General features: G+C 40.8%; 1 protein-coding gene across 1 annotated transcript in view; it reads right to left on the reverse strand.

Moving 5' to 3' along the window:
- The window catches only part of LOC136835178 (PHD and RING finger domain-containing protein 1), a 150,524-nt gene that overhangs the window by 118,421 nt on the left and 19,609 nt on the right, over positions 1–12,494 (reverse strand). The window contains exon 7 of the mRNA XM_067098397.1: positions 10,879–11,127. Within this exon, the coding sequence (XP_066954498.1) occupies positions 10,879–11,127 (249 nt within the window). The remainder of the gene's footprint in view (positions 1–10,878; positions 11,128–12,494) is intronic.

The raw sequence follows: 12,494 nt of genomic DNA on the forward strand, positions 1-12,494 counted from the left end.
TTATAATACAGCAATTAGTGAATATTTCTCAGTGAAAATATCGCGAATGGGCGAATTTTCCGTGAATAATGGGTAGATACGTTCCACAGAGAAATCCGTGAATACGTGAGCCCGCAAATCGTGAGAACGTGAATAGGGAGGTTGTCAGGTTTAACAGTAGTTTAGCTGGGACAATCGTTTGCCGATTGTTCTTTTGGTATGGTCGTTATACCTGTTATCCTCTTCCTGTTTCTTGTTTAGGTGAGATGACGTCTGTCGGATGGTGTCTGACTTCGTCAGTCAGGTTCATAGCAGCGAGGAGTCAGCGGATGGGTAGCAACAGCAGGTATGCTTACCTGGGAGTCATTTTTGGAGCAGCAGCAAGTATGATTACCCGAGAGTCTGTTTTGGATAGACGACTTCTTCTGGACCCACATCCTTTAGAGCAACCTCATCTGTGTGGCTTCATCCGTTGGCAGCAAGTGGCTGTCTCAACAACTCCCCTGAGTTCGTCTGTGTGTGGCTTCGTCCGTTGGCAGCAAGTGGCTGTCTCGACAACTCCCCTGAGTTCGTCTGTGTGTGGCTTTGTCCCTGTTAGCAGCATGTATCTGTCGTGGCAGCTTACCTGTGTTGATATTTTCAATGATTTCTACTGTTGTATCAGTTTCGGTAGCTGGCCAGTGTAACTGCCACGGTTTGGTCTGCTGTCTGTATTTGTTAATGCAGTTGTGGTTGTGTTTGTTAACCCTGCTGTGGTTATTATAATTACTGAGGTCATATGTTTATTTATTTACTAACTGTTTAACATAATATATTACGCTGCTCATGAAATGTGTATTATTTTGAATAATGTGGAGTAACGACTTAATTTTCATGCTGACTCATTTTGGATGTAACTGTTTAGTTTTGCTGCTGTTTCATGTTGAATAAGAATTTAATTTTGTCGCTGATTTGTTGTGGATAAGTATTTAATTTTGTTGCTAACTCATTATGAATAAGTGTTTTGTTTTAAAGCTGACTCATTTTTTATTAAGTGTGTAATTTTGATGTTGATTCATTTTTTAATAAGTTTTGCTTTACTGCTGACTCATTTTTCAGTGTAACTATTTACTTTTGATACTGATGCATTTTGGATAGTAAATGTTAAATTTTGCTACAGAACCATTTTTAGTGATGATATTTTTGTGAACCTGACTCATTTGTATAAACTGTAAATTTTGTAAATAAATTAGTTTTAAGGCCACCTTTTGATTTTGTTTGCCTCCTTCCTCCTTTGTTTGCCCCAATTTCTGCCAGTCTTTTCTCAGTCCCGATATTTTTGTTTTAAAAGAACCTGATGAACCCAAGAGTGGTTCATAACTCTATAATTTTAATCCTGTTAAAGATATTTTACTGTAATATTGCTATATGTCCCATAGTTTAAGAAAACTCCGTGACGACACGCTATTGGCTGGAAGGGTTGGAAGTAGCCAAGCACACAGCAGGGTAGGCTCCATGACAACAAGCTTTTGGCTGGAAGGGTTGGAAGTAGCCAATCACACAGCAGGGTACCAGCTTCCCTTGTTGTTGATTGGCTTGTAGCTCTGATGTTTTGTGTACGTACTGTCACTAGTGCATGAGTGTATTGAATATTTTTAATGTGCATATCTCTCTCTCTCTCTCTCTCTCTCTCTCTCTCTCGTAGTTAGTGCACACACATTTTTATGTCTTATTTCTCTTTATGTCTTTACGTAATTTTAAATGGATTGAATAACTGTACCCTCTATGTACATTATGTACATGCTTTCTTTATTTTATTGAGTTGTACCTTTGTTATAGGCTATGACTTCTATGACATGAAGTTTACCTAGTATACCTTCCTGACAATGACAAAGAAAATGACAGTCATTTAGTTTATAAGCCAATGAATCAGTATAGCGGTAACATTAGTGTACCATACTGTAAATGTGCTAGTATGGCAAATACCATTTATTTCTTTTTTTAAGGGTAATGTATTAAGCCAATTTTTAAATGAAATTAAAGTGCTTTGGGAGCATGATTTGTGTCATATTTAGGGTTTAAACTCTATGAAAATGATATTTTCATAAAATTAGGTTTCACATATACTTACCAAGTAATTACATAGCTATGCAGTAGTTTCTAACTCGTGCGACAGCCTTCATTTAAAATATCACGGTAGCACTTTGATAGTTAGTGTAGGTGACAAGCGCCGCCCACTAACGGGAGTACTGGAAACAATTTAGCAGAAAACCTCATTATGTTTGTACCCTTATGTCTATGAGTTGGGGAGAAAGGGTGGGCTCTGATTCTGTAATTACTTGCTAAGTATATATGAAACTTAATTTTATTGGGCTCTGATTCTATAATTACTTGCTAAGTATATATGAAACTTAATTTTATTATGAAAATTACATGGCTGAATCCCACATTGAATGGAGGTGCAATACATGGACATATTCTGTTCCAAAACATTAAGGCATGGTAATAACTTTGAAACAGATAAATTGCTAGCACTGAAACAATACTTGTCATTTCCTTACGTGGTAAGAGAGCTACTGCAGGTGAATACTGCCTCTGGTCGGTGCCCATCTTAACCTGTAGTGGCCTGGCGGTTGAGCCGCGGGTCGCTTCTACGTAAGTGGGAGCTCTGCTGCGAGGATAGGCCTGATCGCTGGCAAAGCATACATAAGTGCCTTGCCCTTGGTGCAGTACCAGTATAAAGAAAAAAACCACCAGACAATCCTTTCACCTACACTGAAAACACCACAACCCATCCACTGAGACTGGTGGGTACTCCAGGTACATTGTACCCCCTGGCTGCAGAACATTTGATACCTTACTCCAAGGCTAAGAGATAGTAGGAGAAAAGAGATTCCCATGCTTCCTCCCATAATACAATGCCAGCCACTGGTTACGGCCCCAAGGTACTGCAATTTTCAAACACTGTTTCAACTTCTTTCAAATACTGAGATGCAGAGATCGGTTCGCACTTCCAGTAGGTTGACTGCAGAATGGAAGTGAGGGCCGTTATTATTATTAAAATAGTTTAACCAGACCACTGAGCTGATTAACAGCTCTCATAGGGCTGGCCCAAAGGATTAAAATAAAATGGAGTCCCAGGTCTAAGCCATAGGCTAAGCACTGGTACTAAATGATGAATAATGAAACTAAAAATACATAAAAGGTATATGTTTCCACACTAGAACACATGCACACATTAAATACATTTACTCAAGTTTCCATCTGAGTGAGGGACATATGTGCCTGAAAGCTAATAAGGTAGAGACTGCCCTGACATCAAGAGTTTTCACTTCAAAGGTAGGCAAATGTCCTCCTGAATCTGAGAGTGCGCCTCAGAAATCAAGTCTTTGACGAAGAGGGACAATGTGTTCTTAGTCAGAGGGCGAGACGGATTATTGACAAAGCACCTGAGGTTACTGGATGATCCTCTGATCTTCTCAGTCCTGTTCAGGAATACCTTAAGGCTCTAGTAGGAAAAAGAACTCTCTTCTTCCTCAGAGCCACAGTATCCATTAAGGTCTTAATGGCTTGGAACTCGCTAATATGTTAGCAGTAGCCAAGGCCATGAGGCAGAGAGAGTCTTCAGAGTAAGGTTTCTCCGAGAAGAGAACGAAGGGGTTCAAAAGAGGGACCTGTCAGCCACTTCGATACTATGTCTAGGTTCCAGGAGACCGGATCTTCCTTTCTTTGCTTAGACGTATCAAAAGGACTTGACGCAGTCATTAAGATCTGGGATTGATGCAAGATTCAGGACCCCGGTGTTTAAACGCTGAGCTAAACACAGCTTGATACCCATAAGTGGTAGAGGATGATAGATTCCAAGATTTCCTCGAATAAAGAACGAAACCCGCAATTTGGGTCACAGACATCTCAGGAGGAGAGACGTTGAGTCAGACACACCAGCTTCAGAAACTTCCCCATTTAGCCTGGAAGATGTGACCAGGAAAACAACACCTGCATCTTGCAATAGCCTCTGCAGTGCATCTTGAAAAATGCTTACGCTCTGAGAGGGAGGCGATGATTCCTTGAGGTGGCAAACAGGTCCAATGTCAGCCTACCCCAAAGTATCGCAGATTCCGACAGACCAGGGGATCCAAGGTCCACTAGGTGAGAAGGACCTACTCTCCGACGGCTCAGTTCATCCGCGAGAATATTTAGTTTTCCCTGAATAAATCAAGTGACTAGATTCACTCATTTTATTTGTCCACAGTAGGTCTCTTGCTGTCTGGCAGAGAGGGAATGAGTGAGCGCCGCTCACTTTTGTACCTACGTTAGGGGTGTGGTATTGTCAGAATGGGCTACCACAGTCTTGTTGTGAACTAGAGTCGTGAAGCACTGAATCCTTAAGTGAAATGCTTTCAGCTTTCTGTGAAGGTTCTGTTCTTCTGGCAACCATGTCCTGGAAACTTTCCGCTTCCCAAAGAGGACTCCCCAACCTAGAACCAAGGAGTCTGAATAGAACTCTAGGACTCTCTTTCTGAAAGTCTACGTTTGGACCACCACCATGCTGGTCCATCTTGATGGGAAATGCGTAGATGTCTGGCTGCGTTTCTCTGTCCCAGTTGGCCTTGAGGAAGAATTGCAAGACTCTCATGAGAAGCTTGCCTAACTTGACAAACGTCTTGATGGACAACAGAGTCCTCAGTAGGCTCATCCACTGATGGGCCGAGCAAGATGAAGGGGCAAGAAATTTGTGGACCGTCTGAAGGCAGCTGGCGATTCTCTTGGCAGACAGAAAAGCCTGAAAAGTCCGAGAGTTGAGACTCGCCCCAAATAGAGGCACTCTTGCAACAGGGCCAACTGGGACTTCTAAAGGTAGATGATAATTCCCAGTTCCTGAAGAAGATGTTCAAGTCCTTTGTGGACTTTTCCCTCAAAGGGGATCGAAGAGGCAAATCATCCAGATACAGACGGACATTTATGCCTATTAACCCCTTACTAGACTAACCCGAGATATCTTGTGATCAGTGTTCTCAACATTTTGGACTTACCACAAGATAACTTGTAAAAAATTCAATGCTAATATAAGACTAATACGAGATGTCTTTTAATACAGTGTTGTTTTAAGGCTTCTTCGAGATATCTCACGCTATAACATACGTCTGGCAGTGGTACTTGCTGCTGAAAGTCGTGGGTTATCAAGAATGACGTCTGGTTTTTTTGTGCCGACTATGCGTCATTAGTAGCACTTCAATGGTCAGCCTGGTCTTTTTTTTTTTTTTTTTTTTGGTAATCTGTTTCAGTCAGGTTGTTTTATTTGACATCTTAGACTGTTTATATGTTATATTATTGATTTATTACGTTGATGTTGTGTCTTTTGTTAGTCTATTTTGTGATACATTGAGTACAATTTTTTTTCTTTTATGCGAGTACACACAATTACTAGCTCTCCAGTGGTGACTTTGAAAATCTGTTTGTTTTATTTCTTCTTTTCAACTGTTTTTAGGTAAGTCTGGCTGTTTTATTTGTCATTTTAGACAAAATTACTAAAACTAAGCATACGAGATATCTTGTGATAGACCAAAATAGGTATTTGTACGAGATAACTCACTAATGACCATAAAAAGGTCATACTGAATTTCTAAAATTCAGTATTTTACATAAAATAATCATAATTTTATATTGAAATTAAGAAGTATAGTGTCTAAAGAACTTATATTTTCAATTAATTAAATAAAATAACTGGAATCTTTTTGACACTGTTAAAAAATTGGTCCTTTAAGGGGTTAAATGAAGTCATTTAGCTATTGGAGCGAGGACTTCAGTGAACACTTGAGGTGCCATAGAGGCCAAAGCAAAGAGCCCGAACTTGGAGGATTTAGCTGGCGCTGGGCGCTTGGGAGCTGGCATCGGGCACTCAGGTGGCGCAGGGCACCCCGATTTAGATACTTCCTGGAGTCCAGGTGGATGGGGAAGTGGAAGCATGCGTCCTACATATCCAAGGTTATCATCCAATCACCTTGGTGAATGGATGAACAGACTGACTGGTTTGTCTCCATCTGAACTTCATCTGTCGGACAAAGAGAATATGTCCTCGACTTCTTCAGTGGCTCATTTTTGAAAGACAGAGGAGACCTCCTCCTGAAAGGGCCGCAAGTTTTTCCCAGCCTCTTGAGAAGGCTGTCAAAATGATAGGAGAAGGAACCAAAAGGGGGTCTCCATGAACAGAATGAGTAACCCTCCCTCAGAACCTTGACAATCCACTGTTCTGTCCCTCTGATACTCCACTTCTCCCAAAACTCAAGAAGACTGGCCCCCACTTGTGCATGGAGGACTTCCTCATTTCTTGGCCAAGGGCTTGAGGCCCTCTAGATAGTTCTGCCCGAAAAGTGGACATTGGAGCAAGTCCTAGACTGGACTTGAGCTTACTCCCATGAAAGGGATGTTGCTGGAGGAGAGACTGTCTTAGGAACAAACGCAGACGAATCCTTGGGGCATTTGGACGAATGCCCCAGAAGACCCAAGTTGACTTCTATTGGAGGTCTGACTTCTGGGCCTGCGTGACACCTTTAGTGGAATGGGAGCACCAAAAAAATCTCTTTTCTTCAAAACCCATAAAGAGAAGAGCCACAGGTTCAAGAGAGCCATCCCTGATGGTCTTGTCTGCACAAGAAAGGACTCCTAGCCAGTCCAAGGCAAAGTCTCCACCTAAATCATGCAATCTTCAATCTTCTTGGCTAGCGCTCTCACCATCCAGTCCAAGAAACTGAAAGCTTCAAACAACTCAAAGGGGTCTTTGACAAGGAAGTCAAGTTCGGCTGACGAAAAGCATAATTTTTGCTGACGAAAACACGAGCGTTGGGAAGGAGCTTCCCTGGTGGTGTAGGAAAGAAACCTCCTACAAAGTAAGTGCAAGGGAGGAGAGACAAAGGAAGCCCTACCTTGCTCCCTCTTAACAGAAAACCAGACTGCAATCTCCTTGAGTGCCTCCCTAGAAGGGAAGGAAAGCACCATTGTGGGGAGCCTAGGTCTGTCATCTGGATGGCTCATCAGGAAGGTCAAGGTAGGTGAGACCTAGGGCTAGATGGAGCCAAAAATGGGATGGAAAGCTCGCCCGCAAATACTGAAGGAGAGCTGCAGAGACTAGGGGATCCGCGGTCGGAAACGGGCGTGTGGTGCTCTGAGCAGTAGATTGATACTGAAGAGTTGGTGCTGGGCATCTGGCGCTGGGTGCTTGGAAGTGGGCGCCGGGTGCTCGGAAGCAGGCACCGGGCACTTGGCAACTGGCACTGAGCACTCAGAAACAGGCTACGGATGCTTGAGGAGATGAGCACTTGAACAAAGACAACGAGCGCCTGAGAGGGATCGTTGGGCGCTTGGGAGCCAAATACTGGCGCCCAACAGAAATACACTCAGGAGAGAAATACTCCGGACTGTCCCATGCACTGCAGGAAGGTTGAGGACTGTGTCCGGCTCCTTAAACAGCTAACTGGACACTGGAGAAGAGCGCCAGCATCACCTGCATGCCTCTTCAATGGATGAGACGAATCTAGAAAGCGCTTTTGGCGCTTCCAAGTCTGGGCTGGAGTCTTGAGAGTCGGATGACAACTGGTGCACATCCAAGACGCCTTTCCAGCAGCTGTCTGTTGAAGCCTGGGATATTCATGCAACAGGTTCAACTGAGGGGGCAGCTACCTGTGGGTAAACCCCACAGTCCTCCCTTGCACTTCCAGCATGTCTTCTCCCAGACTTAGGGCAGCATGACAGAGACCTTCGTCTAGGAGAAACCAAAGGGACAAGAAACCACCTCCTCCACTTGCATAACACTTTCTCCTGTCAAGACACCTTCCCAGTGGCTGTCTGCCAATACCTGGGATATTCATGGAACAGGTTCAACTGAGGGGGCAGCAACCCCTGGGCAAACCCCACCAGCCTCCCTTGGACTTCCGGCATGTCTTCTCCAAGTTTAGGGGAGCAGGACAGAGACCAACTAGGAGAGCCGGCAGGACGAGAAGCCACCTCCTCCACTTGCACAACACTATCACTTCTTATTTTGCAGGAGGTGGCGCTGTCTGAATACGTTTTCCAATAAACAACTTAAGTGATGCACCTAACTCCGCCACTGCATTCACTAGTAGGATAATTTTCTTGAGAAACCTAGACTCTAAACTGGCAATGGCAATGGGTTCGGAAGTGAGGGAGCCAGGCGTGGGAGTAGGTGGATTAAAAGCAAGAGGGCTAGTAGCAGGAGAAAAATTAGGAAGAGGGGAAGAAGGAATAGCAGAACTATCTTCCAACCTAAGGTAGGGTAGAATACTAGGCTAACGGAGGCTCATTTCTAGGCTCTAGGGGCCGCTTTCCTTTTCCTATCCTTCTCTAACTTGTCTAGTTCAGATTAAGTACCTTCTACTCTGCTAATCATTGGATTTAGCACAAGTTTTTTCCCTATTATATTTCTGCCCACTACATTTACTGCAAATTGTATGAGAATCATATGAAGACTTGATTAATCTGTTTTGCAACTTTTGCTACAACAGCAAAACTAGGTGAACCTGAATCAGACATAATAACAAAAAACTACAACAAAATTATCCTGAAAGCTATTAAAGCTTGAAGGCTACTCAAATAATGATAATACTTCACTGAAATTCAGCCATACAACCGAAAATCAGTAAACAAAAGCTGCAGCAAACCCTCAATTTTACTCAGGAGCACGGCAGAAACAGAAAGAGGTTTTCTGATAAGTTGTTTCCAGTACTCCCACTAGTGGGCGGGCCTTGTCACCTACACTAAACTATCGAAGTGCTGCCATGATTTTTTAAATAAAGGCTGCCGCGTGAGTTAGAAACTACGAGGGTAAGTCAAAAAGTTCCAGGAAAAATTGTTGAATGATGTATTTACACAGGAATGAAACAACCCAAATACTTGTAAACAATTATCTGTGATTAATCCATATAGACTTGTTTTCAGTCATCCTCTTTATAAATGAAGTGTTAAATCTGCTTCAAAAGGAACTTGAACCCATGGAAAATAAAAATTTTGAGATGAGCTAACATCAAAACAAGCTTAGAAACCAGGAAAAATTATTGAAGCTTTGCAACAAGTTTATGGAATTCTTCTCCATCTAAATCATGATTGGATAATTTAAGGATGGTCGGGAAACCTCAAAGACAACAAGAGAGGGAAGATCATCAACTGCAAAAATGAAAGAATTGTGGCTTTGGTGCAGAATCTAGTGGATGGAGATCGTCGGATTACTATCGATATGATAGCTAATGAAACTGGGATCTCCATGGTTCGCATTTTCAATTTTAAATGAAAATCTTGGTTTGAGTAAACTTTCAGCACGTTGGGTCCCAAAAGCGAAAAAAATAAGACCAACTGCATCAAAGAGCTGAACTTTCTCTTGCAGTTTTAACGAAGATTGAATCAAATGAATCAGAGTTTTTGACCGGATTGTTACTGGAGATGAAACTTGGATCCATCAATATGACCCAGAAAGTAAAATTCAATCAAAGCAATGGTTCAAGAGGTTCAGCTGCACCAGTGAAGTTCAAAGTGGCGAGATCTGCCCAGAAGGTTATGGCAACAGTGTTTTGGGACTCCAAAGGAGTGATTTTGATTGATTTCCTTGAAGGACAAAAAACAATCACCGAGAACTACTACAAAGGTGTTTTGCAAAACTGAAGACTGCATTTTCGAGGAAAGTTGCAACAAAGAATTTTGTTCCATCATGATAACGCTCCAGCACATTCATCAAGGGTTGCAAGAAGTCCTACGGAAATTTAGGTGGGAAACTCTTCCACATCCTCCTATAGTCCTGATCTTGCTCCTTCAGATTTTTTCCTGTTCCCAAAACTCAAGGAACACTTAAGAGGAGTCCGGTTTGAATCTTTGATGCTGCTAAACATGCAGTTTCAACATGGTTTAATAGAAAGGCCCCAAATTTCTACAAAGAAGGGTTGCAGAGGTGGAAACAGCGCCTTGAAAAAGTGTATAGAGTTAGATAGTAGATATGTAGAAAAATGATGTTTGAATTTCCTTAAATAAAAGTATATTGAATTTTCCTGGAACTTTTATGTATAGCTGTAATTACTTGGTAAGTTTTATGAAATAAGCATTTATTAGCATTTTTAATGACTCTACCAAACACTTGCAATTCCTTCTGAGAAGCAACAGGTTCTGGAACCTAACCTTGCGAATATTTGATGTATTACTGTGATGATGATGAAGACAATTTTAGGATGCACTTTGTACAGTATTTAGTTAACATGGGATTTTAGCATGTATATGTTATTAGTATACTTAAAGTTTGAGCTGTTCTTTCAGATATCTTCTTATTTACTTAAAAAAATTTCTACTTCTCTATAATTTTTCTGTACCTAAGAATTCCCTTAGTTGAACATTTTTATCATTCTCTACAGGGGTTAACTACCAACAGTGTACCTTGAGTAGCCCATAGTTAACACCAGCAAAGGTTTTTTATGGTGGCCCTGTGACCCACAAGGCTACATTTGTCCTTTGTGTTTTTTTACTTATTTCAACCTTAACCTTTGGTCCCTAACCACAGAGCTGTGCAACTTCAATTTATTCTTGCTTTGATTTCCACCCCTTCTGTAAGAGCATACTGCATTCTTTGCATGGTGGTCCTATGGTAAGTCTACAACTGTGACTTGAGTGGTTTTCTTAAACTACTTATTAAATACAGTATAAATAATCTTATTTAGCAAACAATCCTGAGTAGCACCTACATTATTCATTCATTCTTTAGAATTTCATACAAAAGTTGACTTCCTAAGTCTACATAAGTCACAGACTACTTGTGAGGCTAACAAAAATCACTTCCTTCTGTCAAATAATTACATTTACTAAGTAATACTTTCCTACTGAAGATACCTATTCATTCATACTTTTAAAAACAATAAAACGTTGGCTTACCTTCCTTTTTCTCTTGACTTTGCCCTTCCGTTTCGTAGTCTTCCTTGTTTTACGTGTTTTTGTACCCTTAGTTTTCCTAGTTTTGGCAGTTCTGCGCTTTCTGGTAGTGCTCTTCCTTTTCTTAGCCTTCCCTTTTCTAGTAACTTTTCTCCTCTTTCTCTTTGGTGCTTTTGTGGTACGTCTGGGTTTAGAGAGAGATCTCTTACTGGACGGCAATGGCCAACTTATAGTGGCACTACCACAGGCAGCCTGAAAAGTTACAAAAAAAAATAATGTAAACAACCACTTAAGAAGGTCAAATGCTAAAATATTTGGTGCACAAGATACAGAAAAACTACAAATTCATGACAATTTGCATTTCCCTACATATACAAGCCTTTGGTCTTTTATATGGCTATACCTTCAGTGAAAGCTGGTGGATTCACTGAAGTTTGGTAACAAGGTAGTTAAGTAGTAAGCAAGTGAGAGGGTGGGGTATCCACAAATTCAATCAACTGTTGGCATCTCTTTCTCTTTCTGTAACACTGATGAATATGGGGTTGGTTATAGCAACTTGTTCCTACAAGAATGTAACCTTTGTCTTCTATATAGACTGAGTAATTAGATAGACTCTTTGATGAACTGGAGTGATTGTGTTCTACACACCTAGATATGCCAGCTTCCTGGTCAAGTATGAAAGCAATGGAAGGACTTCTGTAAGCACATATAAGGTCCAGCATATGTGATGCCACAACTGTTAGAGCACTGTCCTACTAAACTTAGATCTTTACTATTATAAGGTACTTCAACCAGGCCATTGGGCTAATTTAATTAGCTCTTATAAGGCTGGACCAAATGATTTGTCTTTATTGAATTTAGATTTCTATTTAATAAATTAGTCCCTTAAAAATCTTATAAATGGGTTAACTGAAAACGATGGAACACCTGATAAAATTTCTTTCAACTGATTAGTTTCCAAAGCTTGACAATTGCTGTCAATTATATTTTGAACATTCACAAAAAAACTGTTTAACTGTAAGTGTTACTCTACAGTCTGTACATACAGGAACTGTATAAGGTGGGCTATTCATCAACCATCCGTGGGTCACATGACAAAATCACTTATGAGTTTGCCCTTTTGATATAATGAATTCCATATTCCAATACTGGACTTAATTTTTTTTTTTTTTTTATTATCATGTTCACTGCTCCATATTCTTTTCCATTTACTGATTATAATGGGTTCTGGAGAGGTTATATAATCAATGGGAGTGTCTGAATGTGATCTTGTCATAGTAGTTACAGCTTTGGCAGCTGTATCAGCTTCTTCATTTCCTTTACCTTCATGGACAGGAATCCAACAGATTTCTATACATTTACTACCTCCATACAATTTCTAGAGTAAAAATTTAATCTGTTGTGCAAGGGTACTTTCTGAGGTACAACATTGGAAGGTTTCTAAAGCACTTCTATACTGCTAAAAATTATATTTCTGTAATAGTATATCATTAGTCATTTTAATAGCTGATCTTATTACTGCAGATAATTCTGCTGTGGATGTTGTGGTGTAGAATAGATAGGGAAATTAAATAGAAAAGAGAGAGAGAGAGAGATAGAAAGAGAAAAAGTTAGGAGAG

The sequence above is a fragment of the Macrobrachium rosenbergii genome, chromosome 55, assembly GCF_040412425.1.
Source record: "Macrobrachium rosenbergii isolate ZJJX-2024 chromosome 55, ASM4041242v1, whole genome shotgun sequence".
Lineage (NCBI taxonomy): Eukaryota > Metazoa > Arthropoda > Malacostraca > Decapoda > Palaemonidae > Macrobrachium > Macrobrachium rosenbergii.